Source organism: Caretta caretta, chromosome 2, assembly GCF_965140235.1.
Source record: "Caretta caretta isolate rCarCar2 chromosome 2, rCarCar1.hap1, whole genome shotgun sequence".
NCBI classification, from domain to species: domain Eukaryota; kingdom Metazoa; phylum Chordata; order Testudines; family Cheloniidae; genus Caretta; species Caretta caretta.
In genome coordinates, this window is record NC_134207.1 from 154,362,651 (window position 1) to 154,388,695 (window position 26,045).

The 26,045-nt window shown below is 42.1% G+C and overlaps 1 protein-coding gene across 3 annotated transcripts in view; it reads right to left on the minus strand.

Annotated features, from left to right (window-relative positions):
- The window catches only part of LOC125631940 (dynein axonemal heavy chain 5), a 286,700-nt gene that overhangs the window by 79,282 nt on the left and 181,373 nt on the right, over positions 1–26,045 (minus strand). For all 3 annotated transcript variants that reach the window (XR_012667111.1, XM_048839434.2, XM_075125496.1), the window contains exons 61-65: positions 23,577–23,795; positions 21,605–21,781; positions 17,809–18,003; positions 4,296–4,451; positions 3,869–4,051 (exon numbers count right to left, since the gene is read on the minus strand). Coding sequence is in view for 2 of the 3 variants with exons in the window: in XM_048839434.2 (XP_048695391.2) it covers positions 3,869–4,051; positions 4,296–4,451; positions 17,809–18,003; positions 21,605–21,781; positions 23,577–23,795 (930 nt within the window). In the remaining variant the exon portion in view is untranslated. The remainder of the gene's footprint in view (positions 1–3,868; positions 4,052–4,295; positions 4,452–17,808; positions 18,004–21,604; positions 21,782–23,576; positions 23,796–26,045) is intronic.

Here is a 26,045-nt window from a genome sequence, read left to right on the forward strand (position 1 = left end):
TTTCCATTTCTAACTTCTATTATTCTTTGGTTTAGCAAAGTAACAATTTTCTCTCAGCTTATAAAGCAAGAGATGCTCTAGTGACGAACATCTGTACAGTGTGACCTTTCTATAATATTTCTACAAGAAAGATGAACAACGGAGCAGATCTTCAGCCCATTCAATCTGATTTGTGCTGCTTCAGTGGCATAATACAGACCCAAAGACGGCGTAAGTGGCCACCTCTGGAGTCCCTTTGCATAAATGGAGTGTTGGGGTATGGCCATGAAGGGCCTCTAGGCCCAGCTGCTGGAAGACCCTCTTGACCCATCCTCTGCAGGGAGGATGCTTTGCCTCTCCTAAACTTTCAGTTTATTTAGCCTTAAAGATTAAACCTTTTATTGTAAAATTGGTATTTTTTAAACAAATTATTGGTTTATCTCTATCCATAACTCCTGACAATCTATTTTCATTCATTTCAATATGTCGTGTTACTGAGATAATGGAACTCTGTTCTGAATGCTGTACATTTTATTTGTGTTATATCAAGCATCACCCCCTTACGGTCCCATGCAGCAATTCTATTTATAGTGGTATATGACCATCATCCCCTTTTGCCAGAGAGAAGAGAGGGAAGAGATTTCCCCCTGCAGAGGTCTCCCTTTACCTGGGCCAGGCCAGACTGGGCCTCCCCATCCATCACTTCCTTCCTGTGCTCTTTTTAAAACACTTGCCTGTTAATGGACGATTTAGCTCATTAACTTCCTAACCCCACTCTTGCCTAGTAACCAGGCACCCCTTGACCAATTAGGCCTTCTCCAGGGGAACCTAATTGCTGCCAGTAGTGCCCAGAGTACTGGCTCAAACTCCATCTCTCAGCACTCTGTCACAGGCACTCTGTCATACTTCAGCAGAGTCTTTGAGCATGTATTTATCTTTAATACAGTTTTCATTCCATATTTAATACTTTTATGTATATCTTCAAAAAATGGTTAAACAATTTTTCCCCCTTTGCCCCTCAATGCTAGGCTTCTGCCTGCGAAGAATTTTTATGGATGCATTTATAATATCAGAAAATAGCAGTTTAGAACAGAAGTAGTGACAGCACCTTCACTATCATGGTGCAACAGGGTTCTTCTATCATTATCATCACCCAAGTGGTTTCAGCAACACCTTTTTAAGATGAGAAGAACACACCCTCCACTGGTTATACGTTTTATTGATTCCTGTAGCAGCCCTTAAGAAGGTCAGGGCTCTTTCTTTCATTTTTAATCTGTTGCTGAAGGTCAGTAGTTGTGTACTTGCCTTCCTGATTATAACAGGAGGCCTGCTTTTCAGTTTCTCTGATACAATTTACAATTTATCATTATCAGAGAGAGCTCCCTTGGTTTTGAGTTTCTGTGGCAGAACGTTAATCTTTTCTTGAGAGAAGAGGGACAGGTACCTTAACTATTTTATCTCTGCTAAAAGGGAGAGGTTTAATAAATGTTTATCATTTCACAATTGCATCCTAAAGCAGTAGATAGTGCTAATTCTAAACAGATATTCTGCAGCCCTAGTTAGCAAGGCATTGACTGCTAAACTTTCCAGTAAGTAATCAATTAAACCATGAAGTGGCAGGGCAGAGATGAATAGAAAAGGTCTAAGAAGGAAAGAAATGAAGCTGCAGAACTTCACAGGGTTGATGTGAGGGAGTAAGGCTCTGCAAAACACTAGCGATAGGATTTTCAAAGCACTCAGCACTGGCCTAACTCTGTTCCCAATTAAATCAACAGGAGTTTCAAAGGGCACAGTCAGACCACAGTTGAGCACTTTTGAAAATCCCATGTTAGATTTCCTCAAACACTAGAGACAGGCCTGGGTTCACAAAATTGATTTAAGTTCAGCAGCCCTTTTGCATGTAATAAACTCAATTTTTAAACATTCTGATTTATGAAAATCTTTTTCTCATTGAACAGGAAGCCTGTGCTACATATCAGGGAACAAGGAACTGCCTCAAAACCAGGCTGGTTCAAGTGGATGCTTTCATGTATGGAATATATGTTACTCTACATCTTTATTTTTATTAGCATTTTCTCTCTCCTCAGCTCCTTCCCCCCACCATTCTCTCCTATGTGAGAGTAAACCCAATAAAACTTACACTTTCATTCAATTTTTTTGTACTCACAGTCTTTGAGTTGGTTCAGAGTTATGCAAAACAAGTGTGACACAGAGACCCATTGATTCTTCACTACTCTGTCAGCAACTCTTGTCAGCTCACTACACCTAACACACTGTTGTCATGATATACAACCAAAAGTTGGCATGTAATACGCCATTGGAAAAAAATAGCTTACTGATCATTAATATTCTTACATGATGTATGTACAAGGTATGTACTAAGTGTTATAGACCCGTGCTAGTATTATGTTCTTAAAATGTGTTTGTCTAGGGCAGACTGGGCTTATGCATTGCTTGCCAGAGGAATGTGTATTTCTTTATCTGACCAGCCTGGTCGTGAGGCAACCACAATGAAGGCATATTTACATAAAAGGTAAACAAAGTCATCAAACTACCAAGTCAAGATAGCCCCTTGCGAGGGGCTGAACCTCAAATGATAAGTAATTGAAACAACTGATTGTATACATTATTACTGTTTTATACAAGTGCATCAAGTAAGGTTCATTTGGAAAGCCACTGACACACTGGTGATTAGTATCATTGTAAAACGTATGCATTAACACTATATGAGAAATTATGAATACTCACTGATACTATGCTTTAAAGTCTGTGACCACGAAGGGAGAAACAGGTTTTCTCCCAGATCGGAGGGAAGGCAGCTTTCTACCCATCTCCAATTAAATTAAGCCAGGTGTGACCAAAAACAATGGAAGCCCAATTTACATACAAATCAGCAGGGGAATGGGAAGTCCACAGGAAGGAAAGAATAGCATGAGATCATCCAGAGCCCAGGGACAATACAGTGAGTTTGGGAAGATATAAGGGGAGAGAAGCTTCTTGGCATCCATCACTGGACAGACACCAGGGGCCAGAGCTTTTACAAGCTGAGAAAGATGGGGCCTTCAACCAAGGGGTTGAAGTCTTTGGGATCTGACTATAAATGAAAAATCTGCTTAGGCAAAGATCTGTCACCTAGGAAGACAAGGGAAACCAGCACTGTGTACGTCTGTGGAAGGTCTTGACTAAGAGAAAGTCAGCCATGGCTGGGAAGAAAAAGATTGGTAAGAAAACTACCTTGAGCAAAGACTGTAACTTGTAAAGTTAGGTCTTAAGCACTAGAAAGAGTATTTTTACTTTTGTTGGTTTGTAACCCATTCTACCTACAATCCCTTCTACTTGGTATCACCTAACCTATGTCCTTTTGTTAATAAATTTGTTTTACTTTTATTCAAAATCAACCTCGTGTTGTATTTGAATTGAAGCGACTGTTAACCTGTACTTTTGTCCCTTTAAAGGAGCAATGAAACTTATTGTTTCTCTGAGTGTTCCAGGAGGGAGCTGGACACTTCAGGTCAGACAGTTTGGGGAAAAATTGGGACTGGGAGTGTGTTGGGGGTCACGCTGCAAGCAGTAACCAAGGTTGGTGGAAACCACTGCGGAGCTGGTGTGTTGTAGGCAAGCTCCTAGGATCAGAACACTGAACCAGGGCTGCACATCACACAGACACTCAGGGAACCATGCGGTTGTCTGCTGGCTGTTGGTGTCCAGGCAGTGAGTCAGAGCAGCAAAGCATCTAAGGCACCCGGAGTTACAGGGCAGGTGATGACACAACTTCTCACTGTTCTGGGTTGCAACCTGAATTGTGACAAGTCAACTCAAATTGCAAATATCAAGTAAGCCTTCTTTTTATACCAGTTCAAATGTTGCTAACCCAAAGATCAGCATTTACCTGTTTTTCAGTCAGAATGACATGGCCAAGGAGCTGATCTTCCAGGCCTTTCATGGTAACAGTAAAATCAATCACAGCCGTTTTTGCACTGATTTCTGGAGTATAGGCAGGATTAGCCAATTTAGTTGTTATATAAAGGGTAAATCCCTTCATTACATCTACCTCCTTGTCACCTACTTTTACCTGAAAATAAAATATAAATACATTTTTCATTTTTTAACAGCTCACTTTCCAACAACAGTTGTTTCTTCCGATGAAAGATGATCCCCTCTTAAAAAAAATCAGATAAATTATTTACTTAAATAAATGATTGCTGTCTGCCTGTCTAAACATTTCAAAGGTGCAATCACTATGGTGTCTAGTCACCAGCCGATATCAGGTATCTATGACACTGTCCTTTTATTTTCATGTTCAAAATTCATCTTACTTTATGAGTTGAGCCAGATTTTATGAAATTTTTTTCCAAAATGTTATCCAGAGCAGGGTCGAGTTCTTCTCCAACATCTTCTATTAACAAAGGTCTTCCTAGGGAAAGGCAGTCTTCTAGGTGACTCCTGAAGTATTTGTGGTTCAGAGACGTAACCTATGGAGATTTGCTTATAATAAAATCCAGTTTTGCTCTATACAGTGATCAACATAAAACCAATCAGAATTTTTTAAACATTCAATTCACAGTGAGAGATCCATATATATCACCACAATTTTTGGGCCTACTCCTGCTCCCATTTAAATTAATAGAAGTTTTGCCGTTGACTTGAATGGGAGGAGGATCTGCCTCTTTGCTTTTCCTCATTGTTATCTATTTTATTTGCTTGCTTTACCTGGCTCCCATCACTGCAGTGCCTGAGTACCTCATAAACATTAATGACTTTATCCTCACAACACCCATGTGAGGCAGAGAAGTGTTACAGTGGATGATCGACTGGGGGCAGCTATTGTGAGGTACTGAATGCCTCCTGAGAGGTGTTGAGAACCTTCAGTTGTCATTGACTTCAACAGGAGCTCAGCACTTCACGAGATCAAATCCCTTCCCAAATCTTTGAATATCAAATGGTCTGATCATGATTTATTTATAATTCTTAAATTGCGTGTAAGTCTTTTTCAGTCTTTGGATGAAAATAGAATAGTGTTCCTCATCAGCCTGGTAAATTGTGTTTTTTCAGATGACACTAAGATACACACACAATTAAAATGAAGAAAGCCCTTGCCCAGAAGACATAGATTCATAGAAAAGTCGGACTAGAAGGGACCTCGATAAGTCACCTAGTCCAGTCCCCTGCAGTGAGGCAGGACTAAGTATTATCTAGCATCTCTATGTATACCTTTTCAATTAAAATGTTAAGAAATATAGTAAACAGATATAATTAGATAAATATAAAACATATAATTGAAAAGATTACAACTATAGCTGTTCACACTTTTAGCCTTGTTAAAACTGAAGTATGTATAAAACCACCATAATAGCACTATGCCCATAGTTTCTGTCAAATTAGGTTGATGGATGAGAAGAAATTTATTGAGAAATAAGATAAACACAACAACCGCACAGGAAATGAAGATGTTCCAGATATGATGCTATGACCTAAACCCTCACTCTTCCGAGGATCTGGCCTAACCCTTTTCACCCCTTGACTCCCACCTTGAAGGCCAACCTTACATAGGGAGGTTTGGTGTATGGTCCAGAACCCCTAGACCAATGTCTGTTGAGTAGTCCCACTCCTAGAAATTATAAACACAGCTAAAACCATGTAAAAAAAACTAAAATGTAAAAAGAGATGAAGAGAGAAGGAGGAATTTTAATATACTTTCAAAGAGACCTGGAAAAGAAAAAGGGATGTTTATAAATCTAAATGTTAGCAAAAAACCCCAGTGTGTTTTTTCACATGAAGAACTGGGGAGAAAATGTTTTTGACTTTAAATTCTGATATAACTACTGGTCTGATGTTAGAAAATTGATGAAAAAGTTATTTCAGGGCCAGTATCCCCCAAGTTCCCATGGGCATGGTGCTAGGAATATATACTGATATGTCTGAATTTAAATAAAGACAGACATCTATTCAAAATGTGTGTGGTTACACCCAATAAATGTACTTTATCACTCTGGTTCCCAAAACATGTATCCTACACAGAACCAGCATTGGAAAATTTCTTACGTATAATTTCCTTTCTGCTATCAGCGTGTCCCACAATTTTGGATGCTTCAGCTACTCTCCTCTTTCTGCAGCTCATGGAGGGAGATCAGCATTTTGGAATGCAAAATTTAGCCATGCCCCCTCTGCTCCTGCTTGAGCCAAATGAGTTATTCCCAAACTGTAAAACTTGCATATTATTATTAACACATATTCCAGAGATAACGAAATAACTATATACATTAGACCAAGGAAGATGATTATATGCTAATGACTATATCTGACTCTTGACTCATGAGCCATCTAGGGAGGGCAGAATTGTGGGAGACACTGCTAGCAGAAATTAAATTATTGGCAAGAAATTTTCTTTTCTGTAGCCTTGCATCTCCCACAATTCCAGATGTTTGGGTAGTAGCGAGTAGTGATCAGGTGTAGGGAGGGATATGAAACAAAAGTTTGGTAGGAAAAAAGTACCCCCCTTTTGTAAGCTCATTCAGAAATCTGTATTATATTTGGGCCACCGCCTGCAGTGCCTTTCTGCCGAAGGAGGCCTCTGTATTGCTGTCCATCTTGTATTGCCTAATGAAGGGGTAATTTATAGACCATGTGGCCACGTTGCAACTGTCTGAAATTGATGCACTTGGTCATTCTGTCCACGAGGTTTATAAGGATCTTGTGGACAGCACCTTGATCCCTTCTGGGACAGGAGCCTCTGATGATTTGTTCTACAATACACAGTCTAATCCATCTACAAATGCAGAACGTGGAAGTTCTGAGTCCTTGCTATTTCATGTGGAAGGACGTGAATAAGGAGCTCAATCGTCTCAGGGATTCTTTATGCTTGAAACAAAATTTCAATACTCTTCTGACATTTGAGGTCTGACACACCTTTTCAGTTGGATGTTGTGGTTTTTGACGGAACAAAAGAAACACAACTTCTTTGGAAGTGTGGAAAGATGAATTCACCTTAGAAAGAAAGAATTCTGGTGTCCTGAGCACAACCTTGCTCTTGTAGAACATGCAATATGGCTCCTGTATAGATAAGGCTGCCTGCTCTGACACTTGCCTGGAGGATGTGACAACTAATAAGAAACAAGTCTTAGTCGGTAAATAAAAGGCTGACACTGAAGTCAGATGCTCTAAGAGCTCATCAGGGCCCTCAAAACTGGCAGAAGGTCACCAGTGTGGCTTATCAAACTCCTTGAAAGAAAGTGGCTATCTGTGCATTGTCTGCCAGGGAGCCCGAGGATAACCTGCTACTAAGAGCAGACACCTGACACACAACAGCACTGGTTTGAAGGCCTCTATCTATGGCTTCTTGGAGAAGTCCAGTATGGTTGGAATTCCTGGATTTCTGGGATACACACTGTGCTCTTGGCACCAGTTGTTGAATCTGGACCAGAGCTGATAGTGTCAATACTCTCCTAGACGAAAGTAATTTTTTAATGACTCTGGTGGACTGACCAAGACCTTCTAGTTCTTCCTTTTCAACAGCAAGGCTGTTAGTTGAAGCTGTTTTGGGTCCAGATGAAGTTGGCGACCTTGCAAGAGGATATCCAGTCTCCATGAAAGCTGGAGTGGGAACTCTAGTTTCAGCTCTGTAAGGTCCGGGAACCCAGGTCTCTGCAGTCAATGAGGAGTTATCACTATTACCGTAGCCTGTTCTCATTTTCTGGACCATCTTCTCCAGTAGTGGAAAGGGTAGAAATTAGAAAGTAGGCCCTGCGGCCAACTGCATGATAAGGCAACTGTCCCCGTGGATCTTGGGTCTGCCTCCCTCTGAATCAATCATAGGAATGTAGGACTGGAAGGGACCTCAGTAGGTCATCTAGTCCAGTCTCCTGCACTCAAGGCAGAACTAAGCAATGACTAGACCATTCCTGACATTTTCTTAAAAACTCCAATGACAGAGATTCCACAACATCCCTAGGCAATTTATTCCAGTGCTTAACTGGACAGGATCGAAAACCTCCTGATTCAGGTACCACTCAGAGTTTTTGACCATGCACCTAAGTCAGTCTGCCTTTTGGTTCAAGTCCCCTGTGATGTGGATTGCTTTGAGAGAAAGGAGGAACTGTTCTGCCCATCTCATTATGTCCATTGCTTCTGTGGGTAGTGCTGGACTCCTTGTTCCCCCTTGGTTGTTTAAATATGCGACCATAGTCATATTGTCTGACTGAACCAGGACACGGTTCAGCCTTTGGGTAGGCTGGAACCTTTGCAGAACTAGTTTGACAGCTCTCAGTTCTAGGAGGTTTATGCTGTGAGCCTTTTCCTCCTCGCTCCAGAGACCCTGGGCTGTTTTGGGTTTCCAAGTGAGCTCCCCAGCCTTCCAGGTTGGATTCAGTTGCCAGGACTAAAGGAAGTGGAAGGCAGTTGGGCATGCCCTTGTGGGCACTGTAGTGGGCTCACCACCATTGTGAGGAGTTGAACATCTGTGTCAGAACCCACAACTGATCTTTCATGTGTTTCGGGGAGTGGTACCACACCTTTAGTATGATGGCTTTAAGACTGCTGATACATGATTGTCCTCATGGAGTGACCCCTCTGCATTATACCAGCAGTCCTAGCACTTGGAGAAATAGTGCTAGGGTGGGCCTCCTGAAGCTCTGGATCAAGAAAATACATTCCTGGATGGAAAAATAAAACTGTTCTTGGCATTGGTGATGAAGCTGTGCACCTGGAGGAGTTTCAACATCCGATATGTGTGGCTCTGTGCTCTGCTGATGGCGACAGATTAAAATGTCATCCAGGAAGGTACAGGTGAATTTCCTGTGACCTGAGTATAGCTATTATTACCACCACCATCTCTATAAAAACCCTTGAGGCCAACGTCATGCTGAACAGGAGAGTTTAGTACTGATAAATGTTTCCTACATAGATGAATCTCGGAAGTCTGAAGTGGCACAGACTGATGGGGATATGGAGATATGCATTCGCTAGACCTACTGAAGACAAGAAGTCCTCCTGGGGTAGGGATGACACCACAGAGGCCAGGGTCTCCACCCAAAACTTCATTTTCTTTATCCACCTGTTGCGCCTTTTGAGGTTAAGACTGGCTGTGATACCTCATCCCCCTGCCTCCCCATGCACTTCTGTACAATAAAGAAGATGGAGAAGAACTTGGAGAATCTTTCCTCTGTGGGGACACTCCCTATCACTCCCATATCCAGAAGATGAGATATTTCATTCTGGATTAGATTTTGTTTTATGGGGTCATTGGAGCTGGATGACTGGATGAAGAATGGATGGGGTGAAGCCCACAGTTTGAAAGAGTATCCCTGGCTCACTGTCTCCCTGACATGTCTGTGGTTAATGAAAACCATTCCTTTAGGAAATGGGAAATCCTGCCTCTTAGCTTCAGTTATTGATGGAGGTTTGTGTAAACAGTGGATTGGGGCATGGGGGGGACCTGAGGTATGTCTGGATTACATCACACCCCTTAGGCTTTGATTCTGCTGTATTTCCTTTGGGAATCTGTTGTTCCTTCACTTATACCTTTGTGAGGAAGAGGAGTGAAAGGAGCACCTCTCTCCAAAGGGCAGTCTATATTCTTTCCTGATGGCATTTAGTGGGGAAGAAAGTGTTTGGATTTTGCAGCACAGTCATCCACCATCTTATCCAGCTTTTCTCCATAAAGCACGGAGCCTGTAAACTTGGCCAAGCATCAGACCTGCTTAGAGCCACCTTCCAGATTCAGAGCCATAGGCATTGCTGGCGCCTGGCTACTGAGCTGGAAGCCATGGTTTGTGCTGAGGAGGACCTCACTGCATCCATTCAGACATCAGATACAAACACTGTTGCTAGGGAGACTTTCTTTAAAGTGGAGCCAAAGTCAGGGTTATCTCTGTCCTTAATGGGTTTGAGATATTCCAGCCAGGAAAGAGATGCTCTTGCAAAGCAGGCAGCTGCCAGGGACACTCAGAGAATGATGGAGGAGGCTTGAAAGCCCTTTTGGAGAGAGGCCTCCATCTTTCTTTTGTTGGATCCTTGGGATAGAACTCACAGTCTGACGAAGTAACCATACCTGGCAAGGGATGCTCAATCTTCAGAGGTGTCAATCTTCAGTGTCTCAGCAATGGTGCCCTGTGGTTCTTGAATGTTATAGACCCTGAGGTCACTCTTGTTAAGGTGTTGCCCTTGTCAGGCTTGTTCCATGTACCCCTAATCACTTCCTCAAGGGACGAGTGAAGGGGTATTGCAGTACTCAGCCGAGGAGCTTAAGGGGAGAAATTTACTCTAAGGCTTAATCTCAGAAGCCTGCTCAGGTTTCTGAGCCAGAAACCTCAGTAGAGGAAGAGGGGTCAGGGGTATCTCATCTCCTGGATTTGTTGTGCTTTGTGTTTCCCTTTTTAGCCTTTTAAAAAAACATGTAAACCTCTTTTACCCTTGTTGTGTGTTTTGGGAGTGCAGAGGCTCGGCTGAGGCTTTGGTGAGGCCTTTTGCAGCTTGCCTTCCTTCAGACCTGGAGCCCTCTCGAGACGTCTGTCCCAGAATCCTCCCCACTGAATCCCATTCCCCCTGGGAGGGGGGAACTCATTGTCAGAGCCCTCCTGGTTGGCTTGGGAGGGAGGAGGGCTGATTAGAAGCCCTGCTTCTTTCCCTAAAGCATTCAGAACAAACTTTAAGACTTGGGGGGGCGACTTGTGGCCCCACAAGCCTCCCCTCTTTGTTTGGCAGGCGTTCACTGGGACTTACCCTCTAAGTAGCGTGGTCAGGGTCCTCCCCACTGTTGGTGCCTCTCCCTGCTCTGCACGGGGGTTCCTCGTATATTTTCCCCCCACTGGATTCATGGTTACCTTAATGGGTAGGGGACCCCACCTGCCTGTCCAACTTGCAGCCCCAGGACCTAACAGAGTAAGGAATGGAAGGCTGGGTGGAGGCTGGGCTCAACTTGTTATCTGCCTAACCTGGACAGGCTGCCTCCCATAAACAGCATTGCTTGGATTTGACCTGATGCTTTCTTGGCTGCTCTGCTGTTCCTATAAGGGACAGGGAAGCCAGCAGGGAGATGCTGCAGTGGAGGTGTTGGGACTCGGGAGGGTTAAACCCCTGAAGGGTTGACTGACTCAGGGAGGAGGAATGCTGAGGAGCGAGAACACTGCTCCCTACAGCCCCCCAAAAAGGGCAGAAAAGCTGAAATAGAAGGATGAAGGATGAGAGTCAAAGAAGCCACCCTGTCTGCTGCTATGGAGGCAAAAAACCTAGCAGCAAGCAGGAGCAGAGGGGGCATGGCCACCTGGCCAGACCATGTGGAACCAGAACTCTGATCCCACGTCCATGAGCAGCTGCGAGAGGAGAGCATCCCTGATGTCCAGAATTGTGGGAGATGCTGGGCTACAGAAAAAAAAAGAACAGAAGTATAGTGACTTACTGCCTGTAAGAGACTAACAATGGATTTATCTGAGGAAAGATGAGACAAATGGGATTAATTGACTTTTTAAAATTCATTTAACAGAAATTTTACGAAATCAATATGAATACCTTCTGGAACGCATAACCTATAATGTCTCAGTTCTGTTGCATTCCCTTACTCTTGGTATTTGCTTCCTCTCTTTTAACACTTACATAAGGATATCAACAATTCTATTTATCTTTAAATAAAAAGTCTAATATTTGCCCTCTAGTAGCAAATGTGTAAGAAATATATACCTTATGTCACAGGTTTAAAAAGGATCATTATAAATACCTGTCTTTTACAATTTTCTCTTCAGTTACTCTCATGGAAAATCATACTGGGGTGTTTTTGTTAACATTTGGATCTATAAATGTCCCCTTATCCTTCACAGGACTTTAAGTTTTTTAAAACACCTCTCTCTCTTTACATTTTATCTTTTCCCATTAATTTAGCTGCAGTTCTTTATCCTTTCTACATGTGGTGTTACAAATCAGTCTGTACAAACTGGGTTACAGTTCTGAGTCATATGCCAAATATTACTGGCTTCCCTCTCTAGCTAAGAAGGGCCTTAGGGAACTGGTAGATTCTTGCTCAGGTACCCCTCTAGCTAAAACACAGATTGAGGTGATTTTGTTAGCCTGTTAGTAAACAAAACAAACCCCCCAAAACACGTAGATTCTAACATCCATTTTTTTCTTGGCAGGTCTCTGCGGATATTTTATATCATTTTTTTCTTTTTTCTCATTTTAGTTTTGTCATGCTCTTAGCTGTGTTTCTTCGCCATATCTGGGGTGGGGGTGATGTTTCTCAATTACTGGTTTAAGGGTTCTGGGCTTGATACCAAATCCTATTGATTTCCCTCCCTAGATGATGTGGCCTTCTGTTTGGAGGTTGCAGGCACAACAGAAAGGTAAGGGTTTAGGTCATAATATCACGTCTGGGACATCATCATTGCCCAGGTTTTTGTTGTCCTATTCTTTTTTATTAGTCTCTTTTCTCATCCATCAACCTCATTTTGACAGGCTCTAGAGGCAGTATATTACTCACCATATTAACAGTGATTGGGTATCCATGTGATAAATTGCAATCCTCATGCACCTTCGACTGCCTCGGTGGCACTCTCCCAATAATCCATCTCCACCAGGACCACATTGGCAGACAATAGTATAAAGCTCCCATTTCTACCTCTTCAGGATCATGAGATATTGGACTTTAAATCCATCAAAGATGCAGGATTGCACTATTGCCCATCTTGCATCCTTGAGCAGTGGAGTTTGGAGAGGAGGTAAAAATTCCACACTTGTTGAGGAGAATAGAAAACTATCAAGTAAGAAATTTCTCTTCTGTTAGCAGCTTCTCTCTTCATTCACCACTAATGGATTAATGACCCCCCAACTATGGAATTCAAAGGTGGTGTTGCTGGAGGCTCCAGGATTATGCTCCATCCTTCAGCTCAGGCCTACAGCAGAGTTCTTCCACAAATACAGAAAACCTCCAGCAACCAATTATTAGCATTAAGACACTATATGTCTAAATCTCTCACTAGAGAACATTTTCAATTTATATTCTGGTCATTTACCAAACTACCAGGATGGGTTGAATTCAGAGAGAAGGTGCGGACAAAAATAAAATTATCAGGTAAGAAAATTCTCATTCTGTTGCACGGCTTCTCTCCTCATTCATTACTCCTGGGAAGTAATGAGCAGTGCATACCAGATGTAGAGAGGGAAAGAGTAAGCAGAGTTCAATTATTATAGTAGAATAGTAGGCAGGAACAGATGTTTCCTCCATATAAAGCAAGAACTTTATACACTAAGGAGTTATATGGGAACCAACCCAGCAGCACCTTCCTACCAAAGGATGTCTCTACAGAGGAATGGAAACTTACTTTGCAAATACTCCTCGGATGAGGCTCATACACTCATACCCAGTACCTTTAGGGACTTCTGTGAATAGTTTCCCAACTATTCACAGAATAGCATGCCAACTGGTGCAGGATTTTTACATCTTGCCTGCAGCAACTTTGAGGCTCTCGGGCCTTGGCATTATGATAGAATGAAATGAACAGGGTGCAATTGGCATATGCATTCTGTATGCTTGAAATATATCTTTAGAGCTGTAAGAATGCCTATTTATGCCATAAATCTTCCAAGGGTTAGAATACAATGATGGGAGAACTATTTCCCAGGAATTGTAGAAAGCGTAACTTACCTTGAAGAGAAAGGTTTCTGGAACTATAAGAATAACCTTTTCCTCATGACAAAGGCAGTGTGGTTTTTGTAGGGATATGGGAACTAATTCTCAAACTTACTTTTCAGAAGTAATGGTGACAAGAAAGGCCAGCTAAAGGCTCATCTAATTTGTCACTGTGATTAAACTTGGCACCTGATATTCAAATGCAAGATCTGATGTGCCTGGCTACAAAATGCCACTATGGTTGGTACCCACATTTCTATAGCGCTCAGTTGTAGGACTCCAACCAAACCTCCTGGAGAAACTCTAGTGTAGCTGAGATCACCAGATCTTTGGGGATTATAATAATATTCATATCACAACAGCACTGACAGGTCAGGGCATCACTGTGCTGGACAATACACAGTGAGGCAGTCCCTTCCCAAAAAGCTTTCTGTTTCCCCATAATCCTGACATGTAAATTTGGCCAGATGAGTAAATGAAATATCCTGGTTGAGTTCTGTCTGGATACGAAACTGTATCATTGCTTAATGGAGATTCCATGCTAAACTACATTTCTCTTCCAATGCCCAAGTTGTTAAAGGTAGATGTTCCCAGTCTACATGAAGGAATCCCAGCTTCAAGATGTCTGGTCTTTTCTGAAGGTACAATGTGGGGTCCTTGCCTATTTAGCAAGTCCAAAGTATCTTCTCGGCCAGTGAAGGATGAGGAGGAGGATTTCAGCTTCTTCTTCTTCAATTTCTTCTGTATCCTTTATGTGAACTCTCTGGAAAGGCAGCAGATTCTTCTCTTCCCAGGACACTATTTCCACTGTCATGGAGAAGCTTTGGACTCTGGTTACTCCCTGGTTTTCAGAATGGATATAAACATTCATGCCTCAAAAATAAGGCAACTCTTAACAGGAAGCAGGGGGACACTTCCTCTGCAAATACCATAATTGCCTGCCATATAGTATCTTGCACCTTCCATTGAAGCAGCTGGTACTGGTCACAGTCACAAAAAGGACATGGTACTCAGTGGTCCCATCCCATATGGCCATGTTTGTGGTTTTTGCTTTTTAAAATAATCTATTTAAAGACACACCCTTATAGATGTGTCAAAATGAACTAAAAGGACACCTACGATGAGATTTTGGAAATTTGTCTTCCAAGTATGCTTGCTTCCATAGTGAGTTTGCAAGGGTCTAGCGTGAATGTTGTGTTGGCTTTCAACATGTTGTTTATGCTTGCCTCCCCACACAGGGGCACTGGATGTTATCTGAGAATAATGCTTAATTTTGCATTGCATCAAGTACATGGTTTTATGTTTTCAGAAGGAATTTCAGCAGGTGTGCTTTGAGAAACCCATGAGGAATGAAGCTGATGCATGGCACTAGCAATTCTAACCATTGGAAATAACTAACTAACTACTACAAGGAGTCCTTGTGGCACCTTAGAGACTAACAAATTTATTTGGGCATAAGCTTTCGTGGGCTTCATAACCCACTTATAATCCACTTCATCAGATGCATGGAGTGAAAAATACAGTAGGCAGGTATAAATATACCGCACATGAAAAGATGGGAGTTGCCTTACCAAGTGGGAGGTCAGTGCTAACAAGGCCGATTCAATCAGGGTGGATGTGGCCCATTCCCAACAGTTGACAAGAAGCTGTGAGTATCAACAGAGGGAAAATTACTTTTTGTAATTACTTCTCCTGGCTGTTTACAGTGGTGAGGTAGTACACTATTTATCCTGGCCTGGGGACCTGTTGTGATAACTGGGCCCACAAACTGGGACTAATTGTGAGCTCAATTGTAAAAAGTATGTGAATGTTCATAAGATGTCACAATAACCTATAATGTTGATGGGAAAAGATACAAAAAGGAGGCAGAAAGACTAAATTAATCAAAACAAAAAGGCCTCCTGATATAACTCACGGAACGTGGTAAGATCATGCTTGGTAAATACAAAAAGTGGAAACAGAAATCAGTGAACCAAAATTGGTGTGCCAGAAACTATGTCTAATTGGTGGACAAAATAATGGGGGGGGATGGTCTGTTCCACCCACCACTTCGTTCTGGGATCTGTGATGGGGTGTACCAGCCCTGCACTGGACAAGAAGGGGTTAACTCCATATTGTGGGTAGAGGATGTCACACCTCCTGACCACTGCTGGGCATGCTCCAACTAGAGCCTAGGTATAAAAGAGAGCAGCCCAGCTCACTCAGGGCTGACCACTGAAGAGAGAGGACGCACATTACAGGCGCCCACCCAGCAGCTGCTGGAGCCCCAGATCACGAAGGCAAAGTGCGTTGAGAGCCAGGCAGATACCCGGCTGCCCATGGAAGCCCAAGAGAGGATGGAGTTTTTGAGAGCTTCACAGGCTGACGACCCCAGATGTCCAGGAGACCTGTGGACAGCAACGTTCGAAAAGAGGGTAGGAAGTAACCCAGGGGGACTAGACATTGATCCGGTTGTGGAACTGGGACAAAGGCAGCATGTTTCAGATGGATCCCCGCTGACCTAGTGGCAAATCCACTCGATGTTGACCGGGCTCTGGGTTGGGACCCAGTGGACTATGGAGGGTCTGGTCCCCCGGCTCCTACCCTGGCTACCACCCAGCCCTGAGTGGCATCTCACTTCCCCCCTGGCTTCTAGGCCACACAGCCCTGATAAGTGGGCAGCCATATTGACTCTGGCCACTGGGCCACACTGCCCCGAATAGGTGGGCAGCCATATTGACTCTGGCCACTAGGGAACACAGCCCTGCTTAAGAGGGCAGCCTCACTGACACTGGCCCTTAGGTCATACTGCCCTGGGGCTAAGGGTAGCCATTTGGACTCAGCCGTGGGGCTATAATACCCCACTTCCACCCCAAAGAGTGACAGGGTGTACCATTAACACTGTTTAATGTTGAACAGTGAGTGGCTATGTTATCACTTCTAGCCTATATATTCCATCTAAATTAATACAGCAGACCACACAACAAAGGAAGGGTATTGGTACGTATACCTCGATTGTTGAAGAAGCTTGTTAACTGACTTGGGGAGTCTGAAAGGCCTGTTCCCCCAGGCTAGCTAACATGCAGGTAAGTACTATAGGTGCAACCTAGTACCACTCATGGCTATCCTCAGTCAGTCAGGATCATTCTGATCATGGGAAGGGATTTCTCACTTACCTCCCTGGAAGGGGAGCTAGGTAGGAGCCCTGCTACTTTCCCCAAGGAGCAGCAGAAAGCCCCTTTCAGGACCCAGCCCAGCTCTGTTGTGGGACTTACCAGCTGAGCTGGCCAGATAGCTTCCTCCTTGTCTGTAGGCTCTCTCCCTGAAAGCTCAGAAACCCCTTAGTTGGCTTTTCTGCTTTGAAGCCAGGACTCCACAGGGCATGGCAGGGACCTGACATGCCAGTCTGACTCTATGCCCCGTGCCCTGGGAAGTGGCAGGACATAATTCCCTCTCTAGAGAGCCTATAAGTGCTGCCTTGTGTAGGGAGCCCTGTTTACATTTAAGTCAGTTGCTTGCAGGACAGCTCAGCTGTGCCTGAGTTAGGACAGAAGAGTCTGGCAGTGGCACATCCAAGGGGTTGACACCACCACACTGCTATTTACCTGACACAGGGGAGGGGGAGGAGAAGGAGGAAGATTAAAACTTGCAACTGTACAAAAATGAATACAAAGATGATAAAATCACTGGGAGAAAGTGAATCGCCAACTTGTCATACTTCTGGAGGCAGAAAATCTGGTGGCCTGAGTTGAAGGGCAGAGCTTAGCCTTGGAGCCTCCAGCAACACTACTGGACCACTGCTGAAGGGGCATTAGCTCATGAAAAATGAATGAAGAGAGAAGGTGTGCAACAGAAAGGAAACATTAACATGGAATGTGGACTGAACAAATCATCTATTTGAAGATCTCACAGATCTGGAATGTAACAGTAAGTCCCAAATCCCAAAGAGGATCGACTGGTCACTAGAGTGTGGGTGAGGTGGTCAAAGGTGTAGGATAAATACAAGTTATCACATGGATATCGTCCTTTTACATAAAGACATAATATATGTGTGATCTTTACAGCATTTCTTTACATCTTTTCACCATATACAGAATATAAAATGAAGACTTGATTCGAATTACCATAGTGCACAGCCAAAATATGGTGGTGTATAATTAACTTGTATTGGTTATTATACTATTAGCAATGATCTAACATGACACAGAGATGAAAAATGATTTAAACAAAGAATGTACCTGGAGTTCGTTATTCTTTTCCTTATTCTTAATCCAGGTCTTTCCTTGACCCTGTGGGTCAATCAGCAAAGGATATCGAGATGCCTTTGTGACAATGATGCCATTCTGAATTGAAAGGTCATCATTTGGAAGACCCTGGAGGCTCCATTCTCCAATTGTAGCGTTGTCAACAAGCATACTGATGAGGTTAAGATCCTAATATAAAAGCTTAAATTATTATCTGTTAGCATGCTCTTATTAAAAATGCTTAGTTGGAAGCTAAAGTTTGTGAAAAAGCAAACATGCTTCATCTCGCTGGGTTTTAGAGCTTGGGCTCCAGCTTGAATGGGAATGCCTACACTGCTATTTTTAGCCCCATAGCATGAGCCCCACAAGAATTGTCTGGGGCTCTGAGACTCGCTGCCATGTTTTTGTTTTTTATTTTGAAAATTAGACGCACCATAAGACAAAAAGGCTAAGTGACCTGACTGGCCCAACGAAGGGAGTCAGTGTCAGAGCCAGGATTAAACTGCAGGAGTACTTTACTCCCAGTTCTGTTCTCAGTCCACAACCACACTCTGTGTCACTGTTAGTGAGCTGCCCTCCTTTTTGCCAGCTCAGCTACAAGCAGCCACTTTGTAGCCACATCGGCTGTAGGCAGCCTTTGTCTTCGGCTTCATCCTGCAAAACACTGCCCATTACAGCTATAAATTCATATCATGCCCTCCAATAGATCCAAAGGCAGGGAGCGACTATCCCACAAACTCCAAATCATAGCAATTAATTTACATTTTCAAGGGTATTTTCAAAGAAAAGGATTAGAAACTTACTGTTAAAATGTCAAGGCTTTCCCCCGCTTTCATTCTCTTTTAAGGCCTGATCCTGCAAAGATTTACTCACATGTTTAACTTTATGTACTGTGAGTAGCCTGATTGGCTTCGATGGCCTAAGTCTCCCCAATTTAGAGGTGGTCAGAGCTAGGCTCGCTATTGCCAACCCCAAGAGTTCAGAAATCATGAGTCAGGCCTCCAAAAATCAAGAGATTTTAAAAATAATATAGTTTGAGTTCTTTTATTTGCCTTCTGTTTGGGGGGCTTTTAGCATTCACATTTTCAAGTTTTCTTTGCAACTACTAGGGCTAGAAACTTCTTTATTTTTTAAATGTAAGCTGAGATTCTTACAAAAGCAGATGACTCTAGAAGATGAAGCTTTAAGAAAAACACCAAAAATTGCAAGACTTGTCATAAAATCATGAGAGTTAGCAACACTGGTGGCTGGAAGACCTAATGGCTAGTTCTATTTGCATTCCTTTGACACCTTCAGTCTGACCATGTCAAAACCTTAATAATTTCATTTCAAGCTGGGAAAAGTGAGGCACAAAGAAGTTAATAGTAGGGCTGTCAAGCAATTAAAAATATGAAAAAAAAATTAATCATGATTAATCTTGTGATTAAAAAAATGAATCGTGATTAATCGCACTGCTAAACAATTATAGAATACAATTTATTTGAATATTTTTGGATGTTTTCTACATTTTCAAATATATTAATTTCAATTACAACACAGCATACAAAGTGTACAGTGCTTGTTTTATATTTATTTTTGATTACAAATATTTGCACTATAAAAAAGAAAAGAAATAGTATATTTCAATTCACCAAATACACGTACGGTAGTGCAATCTCTATTATGAAATTTAAACTTACAAATTTAGAATTATGTACAAAAAATAATTGCATTAAATTTTTTTTAAAAACTCTAGAACCTGCAAATCCACTCAGTCCTACTTCAGCCAATCACTCAGACAAACAAGTTTGGTTACAATTTGCAGGAGTTAATGCTGCTCATGTCTTGTTTACAATGTTACCTGAATGTGAGAACAGGTGTTCACATGGCACTATTGTAGCTGGCATCACAAGATATTTACTTGCCAGATGCGCTAAAGATTCATATGTCACTTCAAGCTTCAATCACCATTCTGGAATACACGTGTCCACGCTGATGACGGGTTCTGCTCGATATCGATCCAAAGCAGAGCAGGCCGAAGCATGTTCATTTTCATCATCTGAGTCAAATGCCACCAGCAGAAGGTTGATTTTCTTTTTTGGTTGTTCGGGTTCTGTACCTTCCGCATCCAAGTATTGCTCTTTTAAGACATCTGAAAGTATTCTCCACATCTCGTCTCTCTCAGATTTTGGAAGGCACTTCAGATTCTTAAACCTTGGGTCAAGGGCTGTGTCTATTTTTAGAAATCTCACATTGGTACCACCTTTGCGTCTTGTCAAATCTGCTGTGAAAGTGTTCTTAAAATGAACATGTCCTGGGTCATCATCTGAGACTGCTATAACATGAAATATATGGCAGAATGCGGGTAAAACAGAACAGGAGATATACAATTCTCCCTCAAGGAGTTCAGTCATAAATTTAATAACGCATTTTTTTTAATGAGCATCATCAGCATGGAAGCATGTTCTCTGGAATGGTGGCCGAAGCATGAAGGGGCATATGAATGTTTAGCATATCTGGCACATAAATACCTTGCAATGCCAGCTACAAAAGTGCCATGTGAACGCCTGTCCTCACTGTCAGGTGACATAGTAAATAAGAAGCACTCAGCAGTATCTCCCATAAATGTAAACAAACTTGTTTGTCTTAGCAATTAGCTGAACAAGAAATAGGACTGAGTACACTTGTAGGCTCTAAAGTTTTACATTGTTTTGTTTTTGAGTGCAGTTATGTAACAAAGAGTTTAAAAATGAAGCATGAAGCTTGAGAAACGGAAAAGCTGTTTAGTTCCATTTTACAAACATTTTCTAGCAAATCTTGATTATCCTGATGTTATACTTAAGTAACCCTAAATCCTAATAAACCTTATTCTGTGAGTGAGGAGTCAATTGCTTTGCCAACTTAATCTGTAAAAACAGTGGGTTAAAGTATTCATTACACAATCTGGCAGAAATATGAAACAAAGGGAGCTTTCATCCAGATCCATCCTTGATATTCATGGCTTTATACTTCAGGATCATAACAACAAAATAAGTGATTCTAGGTTGACCAGATTTTTAATGTTGGTGGGAGGGATAGTGGGTAACAACGGAAAGGGAGTGGTCTTGGTGACAATAGGAAGAGGTGCTTGGGAGAGTGAGAGAAGGGAACCTCTGCTCTCCTCAGCCAAACAAGCCTCTTCCCTCTCCTACATGCCATCCTGTGGGTTTGTCACAGGAGGAGTGCGGATTAAAGGACAAGTACAGAGGGGTGGGAGAGTCCCTGGAAAGTTCTGGCAAGAGTATGATAATCCTTTCAGGGGGAAGTCCTTGAAACACACATGTACTCATTGCTTTTAGTGAAACACACCCTGAAAACAAGGATATTTTGGTTTTTAGGGACACAATCACCCTATATATGCTGACAGGGATTTGGTGCCTAAAATTGCCGCCATTGACTTCAATGGGAGCAGGAACAGGCTCTTTTTTATATTATCTTACTGTCACGAAATACCATATATAGCTAAAGTGATTCACAGAAATGTTAACATAAGAGGTTCTCAGATTACAGTAACCTGGTTGAATTTGCTAACTCCACCATGTGATTCAGTACGTGCAGGATTTATGATGTACTGAAGTAAAAAGAGAGGATTTTTGAATGAGATTTTTTCATATTAGCATATTTGCCACTTTTTTTGTTTAAAGAAGGAGATGGAACTTGACAGCCGGTAAATCTTTTCAAAGGATTTCTCTGTTAAGAATTACATGTTCTTAGCAGTATTTTTCTGTGGGGCACAATAATGTATCTTTTTCTAGAATGCAGGAATACTTACGTCACTATATGGAATCCTATTTTGGTCCATCTCTGTCTTCCACAGCCGGAGCAGCAAGTTTCTATACTCCTGATTGAATGGCCCAGAGTAGGAGAGAAATCCAGTGGCTAGAAGAACATTTCCAACTAATCGAATAATTTGATCTTGAAAATTTTTGCTGCTTTCTGTCCAACGAATCTAAATTTTAAAATGTTGTAAAGAACTTTGTTAAATAGGCACAAAATTCAACTGAAGTTCAAATCAAAGCATCTATTTTTTCTTCCCAGTATATTTTTACTGCTAATTGAACCAAGAGTGTTTTGGGCTTAAAACAGTCTATTCTGAAAGCATAAGAAATTTCCTAAATCACTTTTTTAATTATTCCCTTACTGTTATGAATTTCTATTCTCATTTGTTTTGTATGCACTATGGGCCTGGTCTTACAATCTTTACTTAAACAAAACTCTCATTAAAGCCAGTGACAGTTTTGCCCAAGTGAAGATGGCAGGACCAGGCTCTGTGTATCCCCTTATCGTGCTGTCGGTCTCAGAAAGTATAGCTGACTCACAGGTCCTGAAAGATCTTACAGCTCAACACCCATGAAAACCCACCATACTGAATTGCAGACACATGTTCAGATTTGCTCTTTCAGTTTAAGTATTGACTTAAAAATATGTAGCCAAAGCATTCAATACATTTCATATATATTTAAAACACAATAAAAAAGCGACAGCTTTTTCGCCTCAAACTTCGAGACTCTGTGGATGCAATGGTGGAGGCAAAAAATGTCTTTATAGTTCTGAACAGCCACAGCATATGATTAAATCATCACATCATATACTTGATGATGGAATCAATTAGATCAAGTCTTGCACCACCACTGGTCTAGCTGTCCCTGTTTCTGCTTCAGCGGTCACAAGTCCTCCATAAGCAGGGTGACTTGTGAAGAACCCAGGGAAGAAGGAACCGAGGAGCCAACCCATCAAAGTGAAGGACATACGGTGAAATCCTGGGCCCACTGGAATCAATGGCAAAACTCTCATTGACTTCACTGAGGCCAGGATTTCACCCAAACAATTATTATAAGGTGCTACCAAATGACCAGCAGAGATGACCAGTATCCTGCTTCAGAGTCCTCTGGAAAGGTTCAGGTTCCATAAGCCTCTGAAGTCGGGCCATCAAAGTAGTTCCCTCACCCTTACAAGGAACGGCAACTTCAAACTCAAAGCACATGGGGCAATGGTCACACCATGACATAGTCAAAATTTCCAACCCTTGGGTTCAAAACATATATCCAGTGTTTACTGGAAGCACACATAATTTCGTAAAGGCAATGCTCCTCTATCTTCAGATATGCATTCTGAATTAAAAACAAAGTATTTTAAAGATCTGAAATGCTGCCAGGTCTTATTCTTCTACTGGGTGAAAACTATAACAACATCTGTGACCCGACAGGTCTTGCCCATGGGATATTGACAAATCAAAATTATACCCTATGGATTGAAATGTTTGTCAACTCACAGACCTGCAACTGGAAGTTTTGCAGGGAAGTAGTCAATACTTTGAACTACTATTCTTGGGTATATATAAAAAAGAACAATTCTTTTCATAATATTTAATTCAAATGTTTAATTAAAGACCTATTTCATGATCCTATTGAAGTTAAAGGAGTTTTGCCAGTATTGCTCCCAGTGCTTAAATCAAACCATTAGCACAACATGAATTGCAGAATAATGATCTAAATATGCATACAAAAGAGCAATATTAACTCAACAGGCTATTATAACTTTGTTATATACACACAGAACAACCAAGAATTTTATATATATATATATATATATATATATATATAAGCAAAATACAATAACATTCACACTACAGTATATAGATGTCACTTTTTGTCTGTGAATTTATTTGGCACTATTGATTGTTGCTATGGATTGTGCTCAAAGCAATTAATTTATGCTGGATCTCTGCTCAGATGCATCAATACCTTTTCTCCACCTAATCCTTCAATTAGGGCTGTGGCATTGTTCATCTTCCGTCTGCATGCGTCAGCATCATCCAGTGAAGTTTGTTTCTCTTGCATGGTAGCATTATACATGGCTTGCACTTGGTCCAATTCCCTCTGTTTCTCATCAAGCTGGTTCTGTGCATTATTTAATTCAGTTTGCGCAACTGCTAGCCTTGCTTCCTGCAACGCTAGATTTGCCTACAAATAATTCAGGGTGAAAAATATTGAATCCCAATTATCTGACAGTTCTAACTCATAGCATTCATTCCATACTACTATAGTGTTGTATGTACTGTACAGTACTGGGGTATTATTTTAATACAATGCTTTGTTTGAAACCACAAAATTTGAATATAGTTTCTTTTTTCAATTTTAGTTATTGCTGGCAAGAAATCACAACATTAAGCAGCTTGGTGCAGTATTAAACTGCTTTGATTCGTTAGTATCTTCAGGCTGATCAGTTAATCATACAATGCATCTTCATTTTCAACAGTTCAAAATCGGCAATGCACTCGAAGGCCATCACGAAACAGCTGTACGCTAGGGACTTTAGGCAATCTGTTCAGTATTACACCCAAGACTCAAACTTTTGTAATTTCTTCTCAGGGCAAGAACAAATGACAACTGTGACTTTTGAATTATGAACAGCTACTATGGAAACTACTGATTTTCCTCCCAACTACTTCTGTGATAAAAGTAAAAGGAAGCACACTGTACCAGTTGCACTAAACATGCATTTTTGCTCTTCTGGGAGCTAAAATCCAATCAACATGCTTCACCTAACTGTTTAATTCTTAATTACTAATATTAAATCATTGAAATCTGAGCTCATGACTAGTGCATTCCTACCAGACAAAACTGATATTTATTCAATGAATTATGAAAAGTTTATTCCACTATATACATGATTGTAAAAAATCAGGGAGCAACTAAAGGAAACCCTGCTTAGTAATCACATTTATAATTAAAGATTATTTCCAGCTGAACTGGTTATTTTGGAATTTAACGAGCATCTGGTTTAATCAGCATGTAACTTAACTCTATACTCCTTTTGTTACAAGATTTCTGAAGTGGTCATGCATTTTCTGTCAAAAGCTTTATTACCCGTATATATCTCATAAAAGGTCTCACTTAGGCAAATACCTCCCACCTTGCCCAAGCCAATAAACAAACAGAACATTGACACTATTATGGTGACTCTGTAAACAGTCTAAATAAGCACTGATTTGTAACACAGGGCTCTGCTAAGAAAATGTCCTTAATTCTGATTATAATATGCTGAAATCCAGTAAATTGTCCTTGCTGTAATTAGTGAAATCCTTGTGAAAAAGAAAAGCCAAGTGCATGTCTTGAGATTTTATCCCAAGAGCAGGGCTGGATTTAGCAGCAGATGACCCAGGCAACTGCCTGGGGTGCCAGGCTTGGCGGGTGCCGGGCTTGGGGTGCTGCCTGGTTTACTCAAAATCAACTGACAAAGTGTTCTGTTTTTCTTGCAAAATATTTGACAAGAATGCCAAATTGTTGCTTATGCTTTCTGGGTACAATTACTGGCATAACTTAGCTGATGCTCTGAAGCAACATGAAAAGTCACCTGGCCATTTCGTGCCCTACTCCAAATGGATGGAGTTCGAGTCTAGGCTCAAGCTAAATAAATGCACAGACGCAGAAAACCAACGCATTATTACTGTAGAAACCCAGCATTGGAGGAACATGCTCAATTACCCTCTTCCTTGCAAACATGGGAGGCCAGTGACCCAGCCACCCAGGGAGGCTAATGCTTGTCTCCTCCCCTTGTGCCTGAGGCCCCGCACCTTCTGTCCCCTCTCCCCTGCAGAAGCCCAAAGCACTCCCACCGCAGCCCCCTGGTCCCAGTGCCGGATGGCCGGGGGCCGAGGGCCCAGCCCCTGTGTGCCACAACCTCAACTCCCACAGCCCCTGGGCAGCATGGCCACAGCATCCCCAACCCCGGTGCTGTGGGTGGCTGGGAAGCGCAGCTGCCGTGCCCCCAGCTCCAGGACTCCAGATGTCTAGGAAGCATAGTCGCCATGTCCCCAGGCCCGGGGTCAGGTGGCCGGGCAGCACCGGCACTGAACCCCTGGCCCTAGGGCTGAAGCAGTCAGGCAGCACAGTCACCAGGCCCCCAGTCCCAGTGCTCGGGCAGCCAGCCCCAGAGCACCAGGCAGGCAGCACGGCCCAGCAGCAGCTGCCCCAGTGACCCCGAGTCCCTTCAGGAGGCATGCTGTCCTCGGGGCAGGGCCATGGTAGGCTGTTTGGGGAGGCACAGCCTCCCCTTGCCTACAATACCCACCACCATGCTTGCAAAGAATAATATGGCTTTCCAGAGTTTGTTGGATATGTTGTTCACTGAACGTAACGGTAATTTCCTTGGTTTAGTAGAGCTCCTTGGGAAATACTATAATGTCTTTCATGAGCACCTACATTGAGTAG